General features: G+C 40.9%; 1 protein-coding gene across 2 annotated transcripts in view; it reads right to left on the reverse strand.

The window, feature by feature from the left end:
• IL13RA1 (interleukin 13 receptor subunit alpha 1) overlaps nt 1–25,293 on the reverse strand; it is a 76,381-nt gene that overhangs the window by 26,657 nt on the left and 24,431 nt on the right. For both annotated transcript variants that reach the window (XM_070292113.1, XM_070292114.1), the window contains 6 exons: nt 23,478–23,665; nt 20,208–20,359; nt 14,370–14,417; nt 13,962–14,094; nt 10,265–10,361; nt 6,659–6,743 (listed from right to left, as the gene is read on the reverse strand). In XM_070292113.1, coding sequence (XP_070148214.1) covers nt 6,659–6,743; nt 10,265–10,361; nt 13,962–14,094; nt 14,370–14,417; nt 20,208–20,359; nt 23,478–23,665 — 703 coding nt within the window. The remainder of the gene's footprint in view (nt 1–6,658; nt 6,744–10,264; nt 10,362–13,961; nt 14,095–14,369; nt 14,418–20,207; nt 20,360–23,477; nt 23,666–25,293) is intronic.

Here is a 25,293-nt window from a genome sequence, read left to right on the forward strand (position 1 = left end):
AGTCACAAAGAAGGGAAAACAGCAAAGCAACTGGAAAAATGCTGTTGGCCAAAATGTTACTACAGTGATAAACAAAACATTGTCAAAACACTAGAAACCGTAAGGAAAACTATACAGAAGATTTAATTTATTGGTAGCCACACCGAAATACATTTTAAGTACCACTACTGATGGTACAGCATGGAAGAAGAAAGTGTTTAGAAAGGGCATGGATTATTTCTTGGGATTAGAAGTTGGTCACTTTGGGCTAGAGCGACTTTTAGTGCAGGTTCTGGAATTATCTGTCTATGTGATAGTCCTTGAGAAATTTCTCCACAGCCCCCAGTGTCTCCATCTTAAAAGTGAGGGGCTGGACTAGAATCTAGAGTTTTGAAAATTTATAATTAAAGGCAACTAAACATGTACACATATACCTCATTAGATGACCTCTCGGGCAATGTTCATGCTGTAATTATTCATTTCATAATTCAATGGTTCTAGAAGTAAAATGACAGTCTTTCTGCTAGTATATGCAGTTCACTTTGTGAGGATTGTTGTCATGTACAGAAAGTAGATTAGTCATCTGGTTAAAAAGCAAACATGGAGATTTGTTCTATTACCCTTTCCCCTGTCTGGCATTTTTATTATACTTTTAGTTTTAAACACTGACTTTATTTAATGGTCTGCAGCCACCACAAACAAAAACATCTTATGCTTTTAGTGGTCCATTTTGTCAGTGTATCCGCCTCACTAAATTATAGAATTATCTGACTCATCGGAACAACATATTATCCTCTAGACAGCAAATTGAAAAAAAGCAATTTTCCCATCTCTGAGAAAGATAATTGATTTGATTTTGCTGTCAATGTTATCATCATTCACTCTATTACCCAGACTTGAAACCCTGAAATTATTTTTTACTCTCCCACCTTTTATCACCCACACAGAGTCACTGAGTCATAATGAGTTTCCTTTAATAATGTCTCTTGCATCAATCGCCTCTGCTACCACCTAAGTTCAAATCCCTATTATCTCACAGGCTTGGATGACCATATATTCTCTTTTCCCTTAATGACTTGTATGGAGTTTCTTTTTATTATAAAAGTGATACATGCTCATTATAGGCAATTTGGAAATTTCAGAAACACAGAGGGAGAGACAAAATAATATCAATTATCCACAATCTTTCTGCCCAGAGATGATTATTTCGACCTATTTCCTTCCACTCATTGTTCTATATATATATTGATGAATTTTTATAAAAATTAGGATTGTAATACACTACACATTTATGATACGTTCTTTATACTTATGTCCTAAGTATTTTGTTAGGACACTAAATGCTTTGAAAACCTAACTTGTTAAAAAACTTATTCTTGACTGTTGATGTTTCCTTGGCTTCTAATTTTTTGTGTTAGAAACGAATTCTGCATTGGCCATCCTTATGTCATTGTTGGATTATTCTCCTAAAATAAATTCCTAAAGAAATAATTATAAGATCAAAAATGATTCTGGTTACATTTTATTGGGTTGCCCTCTGGAAAGAAGGGCATTTTACAGGCCCACTAGTGGTGTGTGAAGAGTACCAGTCTCCCATCCATTTGTTAACACTGGATATTATCAAAGAAGCTAGAAATTCATATATCTTTGGTTGTATGTCTCGTATATATCAGAGAGTCCAAACACGTTTTCACAGACATTGGGCATTTGTGTCATGGCACTTTGACTATCTTCATTCTGCTAAGAGTGGTAGCAAACTCAAATGCCTTTCAGGGGTCTAGCATGCTAGGTCAATGTGTGAAATCACAGTGGGAATTGGGAATGATAGGGCCTGAGATGAATTGGTAGTCCATGCCCTGCTTAAGATCCCAAATTGAAAAATTTCAAATACACTACACTGGCCAAACAAAGCATCTGTGGGACAAATTCAGGACTAGATTATCAGTGTGCAACTGTGCTAGCACTTCCTCTCTCTCATTCATTCCCTTCAGGTTGTTGTCAGAATGATAGGTGTGGAGACAAGGGAACCCTCCTACACCATTGGTGGGAATGTAAATTGGTACTGCCACTATGGAGAACAGTACGGATATTACTTAAGAAGTTAAAAATAGAGCTACCATATGATCCAGCAATTCTACTGCTGGGCATATATCTGGAGAAAACCATGGTCCAAAAGGATATATGCACCCCAGTGTTCACTGAAGCACTGTTTACAGTAGCCAAGACATGGAAGCAACCTAAATGTCCATTGACAAGGGAATGGATAAAAAAGATGTGGTATATTTATACAACAGAGTACTGCTGCTGCTACTAAGTCGCTTCAGTCGTGTCTGACTCTGTGCAACCCCAGAGACAGCAGCCCACCAGGCTCCCCCATCCCTGGGATTCTCCAGGCAAGAACACTGGAGTGGGTTGCCATTTCCTTCTCCAATGCATGAAAGTGAAAAGTGAAAGTGAAGTTGCTCAGTTGTGTCCGACTCCTAGCGATCCCATGAACTGCAGCCCACCAGGCCCCTCTGTCCATGGGATTTTCCAGGCAAGAGTACTGGAGTGGGTTGCCATTGCCTTCTCTGCAATGGAATACTACCTGGCCATTAAAAAGAATGCCATTTGCAACTTAGACAGACCTAGAGATTGTCTGAGAGTAAGTCAGACAAATATTGTATGATATTGCTTATATGCAGAATCTAAAAAAAAATGATACATATAAGCTTATTTATAGAACAGAAATAGACCACAAACTTACAGAATAGATTTATGGCTACCAGGGGCAGGGAGGGTGGGGGAGAGGGATAGATTGGGGAGTTTGGGATTGACATGTACACACTGTTATTGATATATTTAAAATGGATAACCAACAAGGACCTACCATATAGCACAGGTAATTCTGCTCAATATTACCTAACAAGCTAAATGGGAAAAGAATTTGAAAAAGAACAGATACATGCATATGTATAACTGAATCACTGTGTTGTACACCTGAAACTAACACAACATTGTAATCAACTCTACTCCAATTTTAACTATTAGGTTGGCCAAAAAGTTCATTAGGGTTTTCCATCCCATCTTACAGAAAAACCTGAACAAACTTTTTGGCCAGGCCAATCAGTCAGTTCAGTCACTCAGTCGTGTCTGACTCTTTGTGACCCCATGGACTGCAGCATGCCAGGTTTCCCTGTCCATCGCCAACTCCCAGAGCTTGCTCAAACTCATGTCCATCGAGTCAGTGATGCCATCCAACCATCTCATCCTCTGTCAGCCCCTTCTCCTGCCTTCAATCTTTCCCAGCATCAGCATCATTGGCCATGCCAATGAAAAGTTAAAAAAACAAAGAATGATATTCCTACTACCTTTTCATAGAGACCAATCAAAATGTGCCTCCAAATCTATTTCTGGGAACTCCTCTATCCCAACCCAGTATTTCTACCATGCAGAACTCTAAGGAGACTGTGAGGCTCTTGAGGACAAACATCCTGTCTTACAAAAGGCCCTGCAGCATGGTGGAAAGAGAGAACTCTAGAATCAGACACTTCTTGGTCAAATCCTACCTCATTATTTCCTTGCTGTGTGACTACAGTAAAGTTATCTAACCTCACTGAGGGTCCAATTCCTCATCTGCAAAATGCTACTAAGAGCACTGACACCACAGGGTGGGTGTGAAGATGGAGCACTGAACACACTGTGTACACATGGGAGACTGCCAGTCACTGGATACAGGTGTTGTTAGAATACTTGCACAATTCTTAGCCTCCAGCATCTATCACAGTAGCTGGCAAAATGAAGATACAGGGGCAATCCTAAGGAAAATATTGGTAACAGTGATTTTCAAAGTGTGGTCAGTGAATGATCTTGCCAGGAGAGGCATCATTTTTGGATTCCTGTTAAGTATGCAGATTCCTGGGAACCATCCCAGACCCAGTGAGTTCAAACTTCTTGAGACAGGGCCCAGGATTCTATATTCTTACAAGCATTCCAGTCAACTGTGACTCAAAGGTGAAGAACCACTGGTTGCCACAGCCACCTCGGTCACAATATATGAGCCCTTCATCAGGCACCTGATTTCTGGATCTCCCTACCTGGTGGTGCCCTATATAGCAGAGTTACCCACTGTCTATGACCCTGATTTGGTGAAAAAGATCTAGATGACTTCTCCTCTGACAGCATGTGAGCCTCTGTGCCTTCCTTCCCTAGCCACGTAGCATCACTGCCACTGTGAACCACCCGTTATTACAAGAACTGTTTGGGCATTAAAGAGAAACAGAAAGCATTATCAATAGTAATACTAAGCACTAACATTTGTTGTGGTTGTTTAGTTGTTAACTAAAAAGTTAATAAAAGAGTCATGTCTGACTCTTGCTGACCCCATGAACTGTAGCCTACCAGGCTCCTCTGTCCATGGGATTTTCCTGGCAAGAATTTTGGAGAGGGTTGCCATGCCCTCCTCTAGGGGATCTTCCCGACCCAGGGATCAAAGCCAGGTCTCCTGCATTGCAGGCAGATTCTTTTACCACTGAGCCACCTGGGAAGCCCCAAGCACTAATATTTACTAAGCACCTATAAAGTAACTGCCAGGCACACTAAGCAGTTTCTATGTATTAATTTAATCCACATAACAACATTATGCATGATAAATTGCTTCAGTCATGTCCAATTCTTTGCAACTCCATGGACTGTAACCTGACAGGCTCCTCTGTCCATGGACTTCTCCATGCAAGAATACTGGAGTGGATAGCCATGCCCTCCTCCAGGGGATTTTTTTCTACCCAGGGATGGAACCCACATCTCTTATGTCTCCTGCACCGGCAGGCAGGTTCTTTACTGCTAGTGCCACCTATTATTACCTTCACTTTACAAGTGAGAAAACTGAGACACAGGGAAGTTAAGGAAATTACCTAAGGTCAAATAGATAGTGCATGACACAGCAGAGATCCGAATCCAGACAATCTGACTCCAGAGCACAGGCTATTATCTACTGTGCTCTACTATTTCCCTGAATTAAGTGTCTTATGCCTGAAATGATTACTTTAAGATACATACAATAATATTGATATTTATTTTATTTAGTGTCTTTATTATCTTATTTGGGTGAATGTATTCATCAGAGAAACCACAAACTCTTGTTCCCACAAGGTCTTAGCTCTCCCAGCCATAAATTCCAGCAGGAGTATCTGCAGCCACCTAACTAACAGTTTGGGGGTAGAGAGGTTGCTCTAGTTCCATGTCTTCCGAGGTCAGCTTTCCAGGCAATAGCATGAATAAAATCTATTTCAACTGTTTGCATGCATGTGTACTCAGTAGCTCAGTCATGTGTGACTCTTTGCAACCCCAAGGACTATTGCTCACCAGGCTCCTCTGTCCATGGGATTCTCCAGGCAAGAATAATGGAGTGGGGTGCCATTTCCTCCTCCAGGGGATTGTCCTGACCTAGGGATCAAACTCGCATCTCCTGTGTCTCCTTCATTGCAGGGAGATTCTTTATCATGGAGCCATGAGGGAAGCCCTTTGACTGTTTATCTTATGTTGATATTTCCCCAAATCAAATTTGAAAGATTATCCAAGAGTCAGAAGACCTACCTATCAGTTTAGTTTCGTTAAGGAGGCTCTTCCCCCTGTATGTTTAGATCAAATACATTTTCTTTCCCAGAGAGAGAATGAAGCCCAGCGATAGAAGCTGGGTGAAGTATTCTGGGGATTTCTTAAACGTTATGTTTGGCCTGAGATACAACATTTTAAATCAGCTCTTTAATCTTTTAGACAAAATGTACTTTAAAATAACCAATTTTGAAATGAAATTCTGACCCATGCTACAACATGGATGAACCTTGAAAACGTTATGCTAAGTGAAATAAGTCAGACACAAAAGGCCAAATATTGTAGGATTCCATTTATATGAGGTACCTAGACTGCTGCTGCTGCTAAGTCGCTTCAGTCATATCCGACTCTGTGTGACCCCATAGACGGCAGTCCACCAGGCTCCCCCGTCCCTGGGATTCTCCAGGCAAGAACACTGGAGTGGGTTGCCATTTCCTTCTCCAGTGCATGAAAGTAAAAAGTGAAAGGGAAGTCGCTCAGTCGTGTCTGACTCTTTGCGACCCCATGGACCACACCCTACCAGGCTTCTCTGTCCATGGGATTTTCCAGGCAAGAGTACTGGAGTGGGGTGCCATCGCCTTCTCCAGGTACCTAGACTAGGCAACTTCATAGAGACAGAAAGCAGAATAGAGGTTACCAGGTGTTGAGGGGAATGGAGAATTATTGTTTAATGGGTACAGTTTCTGTTTAGGATGATGATAACATTTTGGAAATAGTGAGGATGGTTGAAGATGGTCCAACAACATTGTAAATGTACTTAATGTCATTGACCTGTATATTTAAAACTGGTTAAAATGGTAAATTTTATGTTATGTATATTTTACCCAAAAAATTTTTTTAATCCTATGAAGTGAATTGAAGTCGCTCAGTCGTGTCTGACTCTTTGCGACCCCATGGGCTGTAGACTACCAGGCTCCTCTGTCCATGGGATTTTCCAGGCAACAGTCCCGGAAAGGATCGCCATTTCCTTCTCCAGGGGATCTTCCCAACCCAGGATCGAACCTGGATCTCCCGCATTGTAGACAGACGCTTTACTATAGCCTCCCCTCAAAAAATCAGTTTCATACCCCACAGAGTCAGTACTTACCAGGGTATCATCATTCTGGTCTCCAAACATTTCTTTAAAAATCTTGCCAGGATCAGGAATTGGAGGGAATATAATGATCTTGAGCCTTTAAGAAAAAAGGGACATTTCTGATCAAATCTTCTAGTCCATAGAAATGTTCCTCTTAAATACAGCCATATTAAAAGAGAGCTTAGACAAAAGACATGGTACACAAGTCATCTTTAGTGATAATGCAATTGTGAAGAAATTTCTAAAGCAGGCTGAGAAATCAATATCTCAAGGGTATCAAGTGTGGGTAAAGCAAAGGACCCATCAGTAGCAGACCACTTATAATCTATCATTTAAATTTTTTTCCAGCTTTATTGAGGTATACTTGACAAATAAAAATTGTATAAATCTGAGGTGTACAAAGTGAGTTTTATGTAGGTGTACATTATGAAAAGATCATCACAATCAAGGTAATTAACATATCCATCACCTCACATAGTTATAATTGTGTGTGGGGGCCTGTGTGTGTTATACCCTACCATTTAAGTAATAATGGTGTTTTACTTATCACAGATCACATGGGAGTCTGCTGTTTATAATTTTTTTAAAAAAATTCAGAGAACAGGGGACATTCCTCTTTAATTTTTCTTTTCTTTTTCTAATTTGTCTTCTATTTTCAATTTTTCAATTTTTCTAATTGAAGTATAGTTGATTTACAATGTTGTGTTAATTAGTTCTGTATAGCAAAGTGACTTAGTTATACATATAAACGTATATTCTTTTCCACTATGGTTTACCACAGGATATTGAATATAGTTCCCTATGCTATACAGTAGGACCTTATTATTTGTCCATTCTATACATAATTGTTTGCCTCTGCTAATTCCAAATTCCCAATCCATCCCTCTCCCACACCCCTCCCCCTTGCAACCATCAGTCTATTCTCTATATCTGTGATTCTGTTTCTGTTATACAAATACGTTCGTGTCACAGTTTAGAGTCCACATATAAGTGATATCATATGACATTTGTCTTTCTCTTTCTGACTTACTTAGTATGATAATCTCCCACTGCATCACTGTTGTTGCAAATGGCATTATTTCATTGTTTAATAGCTGAGTAATATTCCACTGTATAAATATACTACATCTTCTTTATCCACTTCTCTGTCAGTGGACATTTAGGTTGTCTCCATGTCTTGGCTACTGTAAATAGTGCTGTTATGAACATAGCAGTGCATGTATCTTTTTGAATTACCGTTTTGTCTCAATTCTGTTTTTGCATCCCAAAAGTTCATTCAGGTTTCTCTGTAAGATGGTGTGGAAAAACCCGAACGACCTTTTTGGCCAATCCAACAGTACTCTCTGGTGGACCTACCTCATCTCCTAGGTCTATAAATATTGATGTGTCCTAGGGTTCAGTGTTTTGTCCTCTTTATCTCCCTCACTTTATGGGCACTCTCTTCCAGTCTTAGAGCTTTAAATCTATTTATATGCTGAGGACTCCCAAATTTCTAATTCTGGCCCAAACCTCTTTAAATTCCAGATTCATGTATACAGGTATGTATTCAGCATCTCTACCTGAATATTTAATAGGCATCTCAAACTTATCATGTTCAAAACTGAAGTCCTCACCTTTTCCCTAAAGCCAGATCTCCTCCCAATCTTCCCCATCTCAGTAAAAGGCTGCAATATTCACTCAGTTGCTGAAGCCAAAAATCTAAGAGTTATCCCTTGAATCCTCAATTACTCCTACAACCTCCAAAAACTAGCAGCCATCAGCAAGTGCTATTATTAATTTCATCTTCAAAATACATCCTACATCAGAATATTTCTTAGTACCTTCACTGCAAACCTCCTGGCCTACACTATTCTCATCTTTCCACCCAAACACTACAATGTTTCTTAACTGGTCTACCTGCTTTTACTCTTGTCCAAGTCAAGTCTTCACTCAACAATACAACGATGCTTTATGACAGTCAATCCAATCACATTCCTCTCCTGCTTAGAATTCTCTAATATTTTCCCATCATGCTTAGGATAACATCTCAATTCCATGCCACAGCCTACATGATCTGGTTTCGCCAGCCTCTCCTGCCTCATATCCTCTTGTTCTTTCCCCTTGTATGCTCTCCTCTAACAAGACACACTAAGCTCATTCCAGCCTTAGGACCTTTGCACTTGCTGTTCTTTTGGCCTAGAATGTTCTTTCTTTGATTATCTGACTGGCTTACTCCTTTAAGTCTATCTTCAAATGTCACTTTCTCAGAGAGGCCTTCCCTGGCATTCCATGTAAGATTAGCCTCATATCACTTCCTAGCCTTTCTCCCCAGCCCAACTCCATAGCTTTACTACACACTGTGTGAACCCATAGGTAGGGATTTTGTCCTGTTCAGCACCACAACTCTAGCAATTAGAACAGTGCCTGTCACATAATGTCGACAAAGGTCCATCTAGTCAAAGTTATGGTATTTCCAGTAGTTGTGTGAGAGTTGGACTGTAAAGAAAGCTGAGCACCGAAGAATTGATGCTTTTGAACTGTGCTGCTGGAGAAGACTCTTGAGTCCCTTGAACTGCAAGGAGATCCAACCAGTCAATCCTAAAGGAAATCAGTCCTGAATATTTATTGGAAGGACCGATGCTGAACCTGAAACTCTAATAATTTGGCCACCTGATGTGAAGAACTGACTCATTGGAAAAGACCCTGATGCTGGGAAATATTGAAGGCAGGAGGAGAAGAGGATGACAGAGGATGAGATGGTTGGATGGCATCACCAACTCAATGGACATGAGTTTGAGCAAGCTCTGGGAGTTGGTGATGGATAGGGAAGCCTGGCATGCTGCAGTCCATGGGGTTGCAAAGAGTCAGACATGACTGAGTGACTGAACTGATCTGAGCTGGCACATAAATAGGCACTCAACACATGCATGTTTAAAGAACACTGAAATAATGATAAAATACTGATTCTAGAACTAGCTTAGTAAACTTACTCCAACTTTAGGTATTTTCCTGAAAGAGCAAATAATAGCACCAGACTAGTCCCTATGATGAAATCAAGAAAGTAAAAAATTCTCCAAGAATGAGTATCATGTCTTAGAACTTGAAGTACTTTATCCTATAGCAGCATTAAGTAGCAACTCATTTTTCTTCCCAATCCAGGGATCAAACTCACATCTCCCGCACTGGCAGGTGGATTCTTTACTGCTGAGCCACTAGGGAAGTTCTAGAGATAGATAATATTATTTCCCATTTATACAGACGAGAAATATAAGGCTGAGAAAGGTTTAATGGCTTGTCCAGAGGGTTTAATAACTCATTTAATTGGTAATGATCTCCACTTCTAAAACTTATGAGCTAGCAACTAACGGTTGACAAATTAGGTGTTTTAGGGAGCTGAGTGAATGTAAGTCTTATCAACATTCTAAAAATGTACAAACAGAGCACTGCCTGAGCAGCACCTTGGAAGACTAACACTTTCCTCACTAGAAAATGGGCACAGTAATACTTGCCACGCCATCCTACCAAAAGCCAGGTATAGCCAAAATGCTGCCAACACACTGGGCAGACATCAAACACACCCACAAAGAATAGCAGCCAGGCTAGCAGAAAGTGTCAGGCCTGCCTGATCAGCTGCCTTACCTTTTCAGATACAGCAGAAGGACAATGACTGCGGCTGCAACAATGACCGGAATGATGAGTAATGTGGTTATGTAAAATGTCGGATTGGCCTTCTGACCTGGAAAATGGAAAGCAAACAGAAAGACATGAGAAATAAAACCCTTTGAGAAATAAACTAAGCAATCTTGTTATATTAGACTAACAAGATTACAGCTATTTCTGCTCTCTACACCAACATATTCCCCTAAATTCTTCAATTATCTTATCTATTGTTATGTTACTAGTGCAGGGGGAGGGGAGTCCTGCTCTGGTGCCTAAAATTCCATGGATGAATAAGCACCTTAGGGATTATCTGAAACCAGGATATCTTAATTGGTTTTAGACATTATTTTTTTCTCCTTTATTTTATTTTTTATTATTTATTTTTTTTAATTTTTATTTTAAGAAGTTATATTTTTAAAATATGTCATCTCATTAACACCAACTACCTTGTTTTATTGGTTACTTAGCATTATTGTTGTCCTTGTTTTAGTTGCTAAGTCATATCTAACTCTTCTGCGACCCCATGGACTGCAGCCCACCAGGCTCCTCTGTCCCAAGGAATTCTCCAGGCAAGAATACTGGACTGGGTTGCCATTTCTTCCTCCAGGGGATCTTCCCAATGCAGGGATCAAACTCACATCTCCTGCACTGGCAGGTGGATTCTTTACTGCTGAGCCACTAGGGAAGTTCTAGAGATAGACAATATTATTTCCCATTTATACAGATGAGAAATATAAGGCTGAGAAAGGTTTAATGGCTTGTCCAGAGGGTTTCATAAGCAATGGAGTCAAGCCTAAAACCCAGCACTGTCCAATTCCAAATCCTTTCATTAACTGCCTTGCTAAACCTAACACTTAGAATGGCATATGTTTATTTACATGCTTATCTTTTCCACGAGGGCATGAACATCTGGAAAGCATCATCAGGGCCTAGCATTGTGTTAGGCAGCCTCTAAGATGACTCTAAATGATCCTTGCCTCCTGATATTCACACCCTTGTGTAATTCTCTCCCCTTTAGGGTGGGCTAGACTAAATGTGTCAGAGAAGGCAATGGCACCCCACTCCAGTACTCTTGCCTGGAAAATCCCATGGACAGAGGAGCCTCATAGGCTGCAGTCCATGGGGTCGCTAAGAGTCGAACATGACTGAGCGACTCACTTTCACTTTTCACTTTCATGCATTAGAAAAGGAAATGGCAACCCACTCCAGCGTTTTTGCCTGGAGAATCCCAGGGACGGGGGAGCCTGGCGGGCTGCCATCTATGGGGTCTCACAGAGTCAGACAAGACTGAAGCGACTTAGCAGCAGCAGCAGCAGCAGACTAAATGTGTGAACCACAACAGTGATGGAATGTCCCTTCTGAGATGAGGTTATAAAGGGCTGCGGTTCTCACATTGGGTGTTCTCTCATATGCTCTTTCTTGCTTGGACCACTCACTTGGGGAAGCCAGCTGCCATGTCATAAGGTAGCCCTGTGGGGAGGTTCAAGTGGCAAGGGACTGAGAGAGACCTCCGTATTGGTTTCCTAGAGCTGCTATAAAGAAGCACCATACACTGGTGACTCAAAACAATACAAATATATTCTCTCATAGCTCTGGTGGCCAGAAGGCCAAAACCCTAGTTTCTGGTGGCTCTCAAGAAGCTTTGACACTCCTTGGCTTGTAGCTGCACCACTCCAATCTCTGCCTTCATCTGCACATGGCCTTCTCTGTTTCTGTGTGTTCTCTCTTCTTCTGTCATTGGATTTAGGACCTGCTCTCAGCCCTTAAGGGCTTCCCTGATGGCTCAGATAGTGAAGAATCCGCTTGCAAGGCAGGAGACCTGGGTTTGATCCCTGGGTCAGGCAGATCCTCTGAAGAAGGGAATGGCAATTCAATCCAGTATTCTTGCCTGGAGAATTCCATGGACTGAGAAGCCTGGCGGGCTACAGTCCATGGGGTCACAAAGAGTCAGACACAACTGAGCAACTAACACTTTCACTTTTCACTCTTCACTTAGCCCTTATGGCCTCCTCTTAACTTGATTACATCTGTAAAAATTCTATTTCCAAATAAGGTCATATTCATAGGTACAAGGAATTGCAACTTGAACATATCTTTTTGGAGCCACAAAATGAAACCTTCTAAAGCCTCCATCCAGCCAGTGTGAAAATGAAGATTTCCAATGACCATATAAGTGATCTTGAAAGTGGATTCTCCAGCCCCAGTAAGCCTTCAGATGGAACCACATCTGAAGTCAACAGCTTGACTGGAACCTTATGAGAGAACTTGAGTCAGAGGTACCTAGCTAAGTTGTGCCCAGATTCCTGAGCCATGGAAATTGTGAGACAGTGAATATCTGTTTTTTAAGACACTAATTTCTTATGCAATAATATAATGTAGCCTGGCATATAGCTTGTTCAATCTCTCAATTAATAGGGCTTGATTACTTCAATAGCCTGTTTCTCTTATTGTTAGGTAGCTGTTAGGAAGTTCTTAAGTTGGTCCTGTTTTGCCCCATAGAGCCACACACACACAAAAAAAGACAGCCTATTCTCTCTTCTACTTGACACTACCTCAAATATTAGAATTCAGCAACCATGACTCCCTAAGGCTTACTTCATTAACTGTGCCTCCTCGAATTTTAACATTCTTCAACATCCTGATTACACTTTCAGGGGAAAATTCCAGTCTCCTAATGTACCTCTTACAATGTGGTGCCCAGGATGGGATACTGCACACTTCTGATGTGGCCAGGACATTGTGCCACATGCTGCAGCACTCCCTTATTCTGGATGCTGTACTATCACTGATGCCTATGATTATACATGCCTTTGGGAGACATTTAAGGGTCTGATGTTGAGTCACTTTGAGTTTACCATCTAATAAAACCCTAGCCCCCACCCCACAATACATGTGTCCATAAGGCACATGTCTTTCCAATCCTATACTTGATTCTAGCAATTAATAAGTGAAACTGTTGTTTTTTTCAAACCTGAAATTGTGAAAGTCACTCAGTCATGTCCAATTCTTTGCAACCCCAAGGACTATACAGTCCATGGAATTCTGTAGGCCAGAATACTGGAGTGGGTAGCCTTTCCTTTTTCCAGGGGATCTTCCCAACCCAGGGATCGAACCCAGGTGTCCCACATTGCAGGCAGATTCTTTACCAGCTTAGCCACAAGGGAAGCCCAAGAATACTGGAGTGGGTAACCTATCCCTTTTCCAGTGGATCTTCCCAACCCAGGAATCAAATTAGGCTCTCCTGCATTGTAGGTGGATTCTTTACCAACTGAGCTATCAGGGAATCCCAGATACAGGTTTATTTCGATAAAATGTCATCAAGGTCATTGTCATACTCTTGATTCTGTTACAAGCACATAGGATAGTCCTCTAGCACTGCACAATCTGTAGATTTAATCATGCCTGCCTTCTATAGTTTTGTTCAGGTTGTTTGCAAAGATGGAAACAGGACAGAAGAGAGAATAACATCATTTGGATGGCAAATTTTCAAAGAGCTGCATAATGTAAATTAACTCTGAGTGATTTGATAATAATTAAACAGAAAGTACATTTCAATTGTGAGTGTTCTCTGGCTGATGTCAAGAATGAAGAACAGTCCTTTCCCATAATGTTTTCTGCCTCAATTTAGTTTCCATACATCAATGGTTTAAATTTTAATGAAATCCCATTCTCTTACCTATACTCATTGCTTGACTCCAATTGCTCCAGAGTTTGTCATCCTCATAGCATAACTTATTGGTTTTGACTCTTATTCTGACTGTGTTCAAAGTATCAGGAAGAACACCGGGAACCATGAAACAAATTGTACCCTTAGATACAAGATAAAAACACAAGGAATATTACTAGTTTATTCTCTTTCTCTGCTTCTGAATCCTAAATATAATTATCTGCCAAGTTCTGTATATGACAAAGACTTTGTATTGCAATGTAAATTGACTGACTTTAACTCCCGAAAAAGAAAATTGGCAATAATCCACAGAACAAAGTAGTTTGTTTTCCTCAAAGCAGTTCAAATTTAGGATATGCCTCATCACCAATTACCATATGAGTTTAAGTCCAAATAGCTCAAGTTGAATTTACTGACCTCTAGGTTTCCTTCAAATTCTGTATTCTGACATTTGGCCTCTTCAACCTCAAAAATATAAAAAAATACATAAATTCAAAAGGAATTAAAGACCACATTTTATATCATTTAACCATTTTAACAAGTTTTCTTTTATACCATTAACAGAAGACCAGGTATAGTGGGAAAAAGGGAGGTTTTTTAAAAAATAAATGGTGCTAGGACTGTCATACTGAGTGAAGTAAGTCAGACAGAGGAAGGAAATATCATAGGATACCCCTTTTGTGTGGAATCCAGAAAGAAATGAGGGGATATACATACACTTATAGCCGATTCACTTTTTGTATGGCAGAAACCAACACAACATTGTAAAGTAATAATACCTCAATCAAAAATAAAATTAAAAAAGAAATGATACAAATGAATTTATTTATGAAACAGAAACAGACTCACAGACTTAGAGGATGAACTTATGGTTAGCAGGGGGAAGGGTTGGGGGAAGGGATAGTTAGGAAGTTTGGGATGTATGAGCATACAGTGTTATATTTAAGAAGGATAACCAACAAGGACCTATTGCACAGCACAGGGAACTGTGCTTAATGTTATGTGGCAGCCTGGATGGGAGGGGAGTTTGGCTGAGTCATTCTGCTGCGCACCTAAAACTATCACAACATTGTTAATCGGCTATATCCCAATACAGGGCTTCTCAGGTGGCACTAGTGGGATTAGAAGTCCAGATAATAATTGCTCTTTGGGAAAGTAGTGACCAAAAGAGGTCATGATTGAGCTTATGGGGAGCTGGTTTTGTAAGTGACAAATCATTTGTGAAGAATCACTGAGCTGTCCATAATGACTTCTGCAATTTTTCTATAGTATACTACATAGCAATACATAGTTAAAAAATATTATGCTCCCTTGTTGAGAATATGTGCTCAGACACTCAGTCGTGTCTGACTCTTTGCGACCCCATGGGCTGTAGCCAACCAGGCTCCTCTGTCCATGGGATTCTCCAGAAAAGAATACTGGAGTGCGTTGTCATTTCTTTCTCCAGGGGATCTTCCTGACCCAGGGATTGAAACTGTGTCTCCTGCATTGGGAGGCAGATTCTTTACCACTACCACTACCTGGTAAGCCCAATAATATATCAAAAAATGACTGAGTTAGGACTTGCCTGGTGGTTCAGTGGTAAAGAATCCGCCTGTCATGCAGGAGACACAGGTTCGATCCCTGGTGCAAGAAGATCCCACATGCTGGGGTGCAACTAAGCCTGTGAGCCCCAACTATTGGGCCTGTGTTCTAGAGCCCGGGGACTGCAACTACTGAGCCTATGTGCCACAGCTATTGAAGCCCGTGTGCCCTAAAGCCCATGCTCTGCAACAAGAGAAGCCACAGTAATGAGAAGCCTGCACACCACAAGAAAGAGTAGCCTCTGTTTGCTGCAACTAGAGGAAAGCCCATGCAGCAATAAAGACCCAGCACAGCCAAAAATAAAAAGTTAAACAAAGTTATTGTTTTTAAGTGACTGAGTTAGAGAAAAGAAAAGAAAATGCAAATTTCTCCTCTACACAATTTAAGTCACTTGCTGTATGATGTAAAGAGAATAACCAGTACCTAAAATGCAGATATTTCAAAATCAACACATGAAAGTCTCTTGCTTCATTTCAATAGTCTACTTTTGGCAACAGGTCCATGAAAAGACATTCAACATCACTAATATACACTATTATATATTAATATCACTAATATACACTAGTGTATAAAATATACACTAATCATTAGCAAAATATACATCAAAACCACAATCATCTTACACTGTCGATGACAGAATGGCTGTTGTCAAAAAGATAAGAGATAACAAGTATTGGAGAGGGTGTAAAGAAAAGGAAACCCTCATGCACTGTTGGTGGGACTATAAACCGTTGCAGTCACTTTGGAACAGTATAGAGGTTTCTCAAAATATTAAAAATAGAACTATCATATGATTCAGCAATCCCAAGGAAATCAATCCTATCATTTGTGACAACATGGAAGAAACGTCAGGGCACTATGCTAAGTGAAATAAGTTAGACAGAGAAAGACAAATACTATATGACCTCACTTGTATGTGCAATTCAAATAAGTCAAATTCAGTGAGGCACAGTGCAGCATGGTAGTTGCCAGAGGCTGGGGAGTGGGGAAAATGGAAAGATGTTGGTCAGGGGTACAAATTTTCAGTTATGAATTCTGAGGATTTAATGGGGCTTCTCTGATAGTTCAGTTGGTAAAGAATCTGCCTGCAATGCAGGAGATCCTGGTTCAATTCCTGGGTCAGGAAGATTCCCTGGAGGAGGGATAGGCTACCCACTCCAGTATTCTTTGGCTTTCCTTCTGGCTCAGCTGGTGAAGAATCCACCTGCAATGCAGGAGACCTGGGTTCGATCCCTGGGTTGAGAAGTTCCCCTGGAAAAGGGAAAGGCTACCACTCCAGTATTCTGACCTGGAGAATACCATGGACTATACAGTCCATGGGGTCGCAAAGAGTTGGACATGAATGAGCAACATTCACATGATGATTACAGTTAATAATACTGTACTGTATACCTCAAATTTGCTGAGAGATCTTGTTTTCCCACCACAGAAAAAGCTAAGTCTGTGAGGTGATGAATGTGTTAATTTGATTGTGATAATCATCTCACAATGTATATGATTATTATAACCTTGTATACCTTAAAATAATACTGTACAACCTAAATACATATAATTTTTACTTGCCAATCATACCTCAGTACAGATGGAAAAAATAGTCAACTTCTATCAGAGATATTTAAACATGGGACAAAGACCAGAACACATGCTATGATTTGGGGCATTCAATGTCATTCACTGAATGGTTCCTACCAGCATTTGTGAAGAGTGAAAGGCCAACTGAATGATGATGAGCCATCCTGTCAATACTTCATATAAGGTCAGAGAAAAAGCTACTAGGGTGTTACTGTACCCCATTGCTGGCCATATGGAGTCAGAGGCCTGCTGTGTAAAGTGATGGCTCTGGGCTCTTGTTCAAATGTAAATCTCCTTGTGTAGTTTATCAGCTGCTCAGATACTTCCGTGAGAAAAGGGAAACAAGGACACAGATCACCAACTGGATAGCTGGTGGGAATGGGCATGCCCAAAGACAAGTCACTCCATGCTTTATGATCCTGTCATAAGCGACCCCTGACTCAGAGCCATGGATGGCACCAGCTCACGCTCCAGCCTACTTCCCCCTCTTAACTAGAACACCAGGCCAAATAGCTCCTCAAAAAGTCTTGCAAGAACCAAGAAAGGGTCTAACCAGCTGAGCTCAAAATCAGTGAGCACACAAAAAGCTGATGACAGGAATGCAGCAGCTGGTGAACATCTGCTAAGATAGAGAACATTAAACCGAAGTGTATAAACAGAGTTAATTCCAAATTGACTACAGTTCTGGTTTTGATGGATAAATTCCACAGTATATGTGCTCTCTTCAGTTCAGAAGTTGTTTTTTTTTTTTAAAGGTAACAATCCAATAATAATTTATTAAGTGACAACTGTACACATGATCTTATACCCAGTGTTCTTGGTTAAAATGTAATACATGGAGACCAACCTCTGAAGTCATACTTACTAGCTGTGTGGCCTGTAGCAAGTTACTTAACCTCTTTGAGCCTTAGTTTCTCACTAAAACATAGGTTAAAAAGGAACCAATTTCATGGATTGCTATGAGCAACTCTATAAGAAGTACATAGAAGACTGTATTTGTAATACATCATGAGCAGTAAATGATGGCTATTACTAGCAAGAGGAAGTATTGAGGTGGTCCCCAGGGGGTTAAGAATTAAAGCTTTGGAGTTAGACTTTTGCTGAAATCTTGGATTCTAACCCTTACTAGGAATAACCTTTGAGACTGAAGTTTTCTCATCTGTAACAGGCCTAGATCCTTGGGGTTATTGTGAGGACTAAATGAGACAACTCAGATAAAGTACTTATTAAAATAGCTGCTGCTGCTGCTGCTGCTGCTGCTAAGTCGCTTCAGTCGTGTCCGACTCTGTGCATCCCCACAGACGGCAGCCCACCAGGCTCCTCCATCCCTGGGATTCTCCAGGCAAGAATACTGGAGTGGATTGCCATTTCCTTCTCCAATTAAAATAACTAATACACAGCAATTGCTTAATACATATTAGCTGGTTTTAGTAGCCAGAACAGTACAAAGTAAACACCACCTAACTCCTCCCCCTTACAGGAGCTTATATTTTTAGTCAAGATCACGGGTAACTAGCAGGACATCATTTAGTGCCAAGTGAGTAATGCAAGCGGCATGTGTCTCTGGATTTCAGACAGAAGAGAGCAGTCAAGGCTGCAATAGTAATTCACTTAGTTGTAAATTCAAGCCTCACCCCCTCCCCGCTTGGAAGCCCTTTGCTTTTTCCTTTTGTGGCATTATTTGGGGACCCTGGTTTCTGGGATGAAGAATGATTATTCTTCAGCAAACGCTTTCATTTGCAAATGCCCAGAAGAGCTCTGCTCAGCTGTGGACCTGGTCGCTCTCTCCAGAGTTACAGCCTGTCAACAGAGGCTTATTTTAGTAAATAAAATACTTCAGTTTTCGAAATTCCCATGATGAGCTAAAACAAGTGAACCAAGGGATCTTCCCACATGTGAGATGCAGGACTCCTGTAAAAGCCCATGGTTTCTAACCTCTCAAACTCAAATGGACACAGGGCCCAGGCAGGTAACACAAGTTGAGTGGCACAGTTCCTGTGGTCCTAAGGCGCCACCTTATGGCAACTATACCTTCAGGTACCACAGTTTTTAATCTGGGCAGAAAATACAAATGTAATATACAAGCAAACAAAACCCCACTTTGTTTTGTGGTCCAAACAAATATGTTTGAGGCCTGAGTTTGAGATCTCTGTTCTAAAGCATAACAATGCAACTGGGCCCTGAGGTTATGCCACACCCTGTTAGGCCCAGTGCTCCAATGCGTGCGTATATGCTCAGTTGCTCAGTGGGGTCCAGCTCCTTGCGACCCCATGGACTGTAGCCCGCCAGGCTCCTCTGTCCATGGAATTCCCCAGGCAAGATTATTGGAGTGGGTTGCCATTTCCTACTCCACAGGGACCTCTAATCTGTGTGTTTTATATTAGATTCCAAAGAACATATATGTACATGATGCAAAAAATACTAACTACTCAGTATTGACGACTCTCGTTGCTACAAACGCCAAAAAAACTGAACGGCCATACCGGAGCCTCTAAGTAGCTACATAATCTGATCTCGGCTCTAGGTTCAGACACCTCTTCCTACTATGTTTCGGTCATGCCAGTCTCTTGCCAAGCTCATTCCTGCCTAAGTCTTTGATCATGCTGTCCCCTCCACCTCCAGATCATCAAATGGCTAGCTCCTGCTCATTGTTCTGGTCTCATCTCAAATTTCATCACTGTGGATCCCTACCCTACCTAATGTTCCCTCAGGCCTTGCCATCACCCCACTTAAATTTCTGGATAGCATTCATTCTCTAAAATTAGTTTGCTCATTTATGCACTTATTTTCTAGTAGGTAAGCTTCATGGGCAAAAAATTTTTTTTAATCAGGTGTTACATACACATAAAATAGTGCCTGGTAGTACATGATAAGACATGTAATAAAAAACTCTTCAGCAAATGAATTAATGAATGCCTGAACTCTTGGAGGCAATACTACCATAAACTGTCAAACCTTTGACCACACGCTGCTTCAGAGAAACCATCATCAGGTGACAAATCTATGAGCTACTTTTCATTGATATTTCAACTTATTATACTGTAAGAAATGCAAGAAAAATTTCTAAATAACAACTACTATCTAAAAAAAAAAACTTACATAGAAAATATCATGTGTCTCAGCGTGGCTGTTATTGACTTCTACTTCATAAGACAAGCATTTGCTTTGAAAATTCTGTGGATTTGTCCACTGCACATATAAGTCACCATTTTGGAAGGAGAGATTTTTAATATGTGGAGGATCAGGTTTCACTGAAAGACAGAAACAGAAGAATACAAATTAATTTCCAGAGTTAATTTTGATGAGATACACATATGGGCTTTCCAAATAGCTCAGCTAGTCAAGAATCCGCCTGCAATGCAGGACAGCCCGGTTCGATTTCTGGGTCAGGAAGTTCCCCTGGAGAAGGGATAGGCTACCCACTCCAGTATTCTTAGGTTTCCCTGTGGCGCAGATGGTAAAGAATCCACCTGCAATGTGGGTGACCTGGGTTCAATCTCTGGGTTAGGAAAATCCCCTGGGGGAGGGCATGGCAACCCACTCCAGTATTCTTGCCTGAAGAATACCATGCACAGAGGAGCCTGGCAGGCTACAGACCATGGGGTCACACAGAACTGGACAGGACTGAGTGACTAAACACAGCACAGCACTTATGCGTAGAGACAATGAAGGTCATAAAGGTAAATCAAAATAGGTCTGATGCTTTTAATGGCCTTACATGATCAGACATACAGTTCTAGAATTTCTGATTAATCACAATTAATGTAGGAAGCTTATTTTTTTCTTTTTCTTTTTTCTTGTTTTTGGCCACACCACACAGTATGCAGGATCTTATCTCCCCAATCAGGGATTGAACCTGGGTCCTCTGCAATGGAAGCTCAGAGTCCTGATCATTGGACCAGAAGGGAAGTCCCCTGTAGGAAGCTTAAACTGACTAGTAAAATAGATCTAAGGAACATCTTTCGGGCTGGCAGATGATGTGGATTCTGACCTGCATCTGGTTAGGGCATGGCTGGGATATAATCCAGACATCTAGCTACAACAAGGGGGTGGGGTAAAGAAGTGCTTGGGTCCAGATGTGACTCTTCCTGATGGTACTGAGGGGCATCAGGTACAAGGGGTTCCCCCAGCCAGCACTCATTTATGCCAATCAAAGACCACAATGAAAACATCAGCATAGTTTTATTATAGATTACAACAGGGATGAAGGGCTTCTCATGTGGTGCAGTGGTAAAGAACCCACCTGCCAATGCAGGAGATATAGGAGATGTGGGTTCGATCCCTGGGCTGGGAAGACCCCCTGGAGGAGGGCATGGCAACCCACTCAAGTATTCTTGCCTAGAAAATCCCATGGACAGAGGAGCTTGGCAGGCTATAGTCCATAGGGTCACAAAGAGTCAGACGCAACTGAGCTACTAAACAACAGGGATGAACTTTGAGGACATGATACTAATGAAATAAGTCCATTACAGAAGGACCAATACTGTATGATTCCACTTACAAGAGGTATCTAAAGGAGTCCAAGTCATAGAAACAGAAAGTAGGAAGGTGGTTACCAGGGGCCGGGGTAGGGGGTAGGGGTAGGGGAGGGAGAATTAGTATTTCATGGGCATGAAGTTTCAGTTTTACAAAATGAGAGAGTTCTAGAGATCTACTGCACAATACTGTGAATATATTTAACACTACTGAACTGTACACTTGAAAATGGTTAAGATGGCATATTTAATGTTATATAATCATAATCATGATTTAAAAGAAAGTAAAAAAAGAAATTAGTCTGGTCAATTTAGTTTTTCAGGAGTCAACTATGCTTAAGACCAAGCAACAAAAGAGAGTGGACAATTAATAGAAAACAACTTCACAACATCCTCTTCTGGCTAACAAGAATCTCCCACTCATCTCTTATATCACCACTCATCTCTAGGTAGAAGAGCAGCAAAATGAGCTTTAAAAGGTCCATCGAGGACAAGCTTCCAAGCAAGGGGGAGGAGAGAGAAAAGCTTTGCTTCAAATGATCCCATTTGGCAAGTTGCCTCAACCTCCCTCCCCTGGCTTACAAACTAAGCTGCCTTGGGTGCACTGTTAGAATTGACTTCCGCAACTGTCTGAAAGGGCAGTAAATAGTGTTCTGCTCACAGACTTGGGAACCTGTGTCAATTCATGATTATTTGCTTGTAAATTTTCTGTGTACCACTTTAGCTAGAATCAGAGCTCCCTGTTGTGATACTATAGCAAATAAGTAAATATAATGTGGCTTCCCTGGTGACTCAGGAGGTAAAGAATCTGCCTCCAATGCAGGAGATCTGGGTTCGATTCCTGGGTTGGGAAGATCCCCTGGTGGAGGGCATGGCAACCCACTCCAGTATTCTTGCCTGGAGAATCCCCATGGACAGAGGAGCCTGGCGGGCTATGGTCCTTGGGGTTGAAAAGAGTCAGACACGACTGAGTGACTAAGCACATATGACTCTGCTTTAGAGATATACAAAATGCTTTTACACATGTCACATCATTTGGACCTTACAACAATCCTCTGAGTTCAAGAGGGACTATGTACCCCCTTTTATAGATGAAGAGGAAATTAGAGTGTATATGCCATATCCAAAGTGACCTTAAGCAGGTATTTTGTTTTCAAGTTGAGGGCTCTTTGTAATGGGCTGAAACTCAGCTGCACTGTTTGTTCTCATTGATCCGTGCCTGGGTTACTCAAAATGTTAGACAGTTTGAATATCACTCCTGATCACTCCATCTCCAGTCTAAGCTTTTTTTGTTGTTGTTAGACAAAGAGACAGATTATTCAGGAACTATATTAAATCACATTTAATCACATTCTGCAGCATCATCCTCTGGAGTGTAAGTAAAAGAGAATAGATCTTAAGAGTCAGAGAGGGACATCCCTGGTGCTCTAGTGGTTAAGACTCTGTGCTCCCAATGCAGGGGGCCTGGGTTTGATCCCTGGTCAGGGAACTAGATCCCACATGCTGTAACTAAAGATCCTGTCTGCCACAATGAACATCAAAGATTCTGAATGCCCCAACAAAGACCCAATGAAGTCAAATAAATAACTAAACATTTAAAACTGTTAAAAAAAGTCAGAGAGCCTGAGTTCCAATCTCAGTTCTACAACTAACTGCTTGCTCTAAGGCTCAGCATATGCATAAGTAAACATGGATAAAGCATGTGGCGTATGGGCACAATAAATATGAGAATTTGCAAGCTTGCTACTTTAACAAGGAACAAAGAAAAATATACATAAATATAGTCCCTTTTTTCTAGGAAGATCTTCAAACCAAAATCATCATTTTTTTTATCATTCATATTGATGACATAACACTTTCATCCACACTGTCATGGAGTACTTCTAAAACTTACCATGAGACGTTAAAGGCACTATATTGAAGGATGGTCTGATTTTTCCTGCATTATCCTTAACCATTACTTGGACGCTGTGCTGTTCAAAACTGGAATCCTTCACCTTAGTCAGATTAAAGGAACAAGCAATGTGCTGGCCTTCTCTGTAGATGTTTTCACACTGAAGAATTTTTCCCAGGCTGTTGTGCCTACAAATGAGATAACCTTCTGCATTATTTTTTAACCACATATGCAAGAAACAAATACAGATGTCTGTTTGTTTTTAAATGATTAAAGATATCCATGAAAAGCCATATTTGCAATCTGGCAGGGTAGCTTTTTTTTTTAAGCCCTATTTTATAACATGGCTCCATTTCACACTTGAGGAAGAAATGAATGTTCCTTTTTCATGAATATGGTATTTTCAATAGCTATGGAAACCATAGGAGTCTTGACTCTTTTTCCTCTTCTGTATGGGAAATGGTACGAGGCCAGGATGAGAAATTTTATGCTTCCTGAAAATGCCATATCTGCTCAATTCCAAATTTCCCTAGTCCCTGTCTGCTCCTTCCTTGTTCTCCTGGCTTGTTCCTTTCCTTTCTTCTATTCTCACAGAATTCACATCCAGTCTTCAGCCCTCTGTGAATTCCTCTCTATTTCTTACTCCCTCATCCACTCGCCCATTTATCACTTCCACTCCTCAACTAGAATTTCTGCACTGAGGATTCCTAATCCTGACCTACTGCCTTGGAGCCAGTCCCAGATTTCTAACTGCTCTACTTTAGAGTTCCACTCTTGCCTCAAATTTAACAGCCAAGACAGATGCCCCCTCTTCCTGGACAAACTGCCTTTTCTTCTAACCATCCCAATTGCCATCAGCCAGACATCATTTTCTCTGGGCTCCTTGATTAGATTAGAGCCTCTGAAATCATCCCTCCCCCCATTTTTATATCCTATCACCAAATTCGGTTACTTTTTTCTTTGCAAACCTTCTGGGATTCTCTATGATATTCCTCTCACCCTATTTCATGCCCTAATCACTTGAGGCTTCATGTCTTCTCCAGATTGACCTCTCTGACGTTATTAGTGTCCTTTAAGCACAATCCTTACTTATCAGGGGGAAGACAGAATGAAAACCACAATCACAGAAAACTAACCAAACTGATCACATGGATCACAGCCTTGTCTAACTCAATGAAACTATGAGCCATGCCGTGTAGGGCCACCCAAGACGGACAGATTGTGGTCCACTGGCGAAGGGAATGGTAAACCACTTCAGTATTCTTGCCTTGAGAACCCCATGAACAGTATGAAAAGGCAAAAAGATATGATACTGAAAGATGAATTTCCCAGGTCGGTAGATGCCCAATATGGCAAAGAGTGGAGAAATAGCTTCAGAAATAATGAAGACGTGGAGCCAAAGTGAAAACAAAGCCCAGTTGTGGATGTGACAGGTGAAGGAAGTAAAGTTCAGTGCTGTAAAGAGCAACACTGCATAGGAACCTGGAATGTTAGATCCATGAATCAAGGTAAATTGGACGTAGTCAAACAACAAGAGTAAACATTGACATACTAGGAATCAGTGAACTAAAATGGACCCAAATAGGCAAATTTAATTCAGATGACCATTACATCTACTATTGTGGGCAAGAATCCTTTAGAAGAAATGGAGTAGCCCTCATAGTCAACAAAAGATTCTGAAAGGCAGTACTTAGATGCAATCCCCCAAAAGCAAAATGATTTCTGTTCATTTCCAAGGCAAACCACTCAATATCACAGTAATCCAAGTCTATACCCCAACCACTAATGACAAAGAAGCTGATGTTGAATGGTTCTA

Source organism: Ovis canadensis, chromosome X (genome assembly GCF_042477335.2).
Source record: "Ovis canadensis isolate MfBH-ARS-UI-01 breed Bighorn chromosome X, ARS-UI_OviCan_v2, whole genome shotgun sequence".
NCBI lineage: Eukaryota > Metazoa > Chordata > Mammalia > Artiodactyla > Bovidae > Ovis > Ovis canadensis.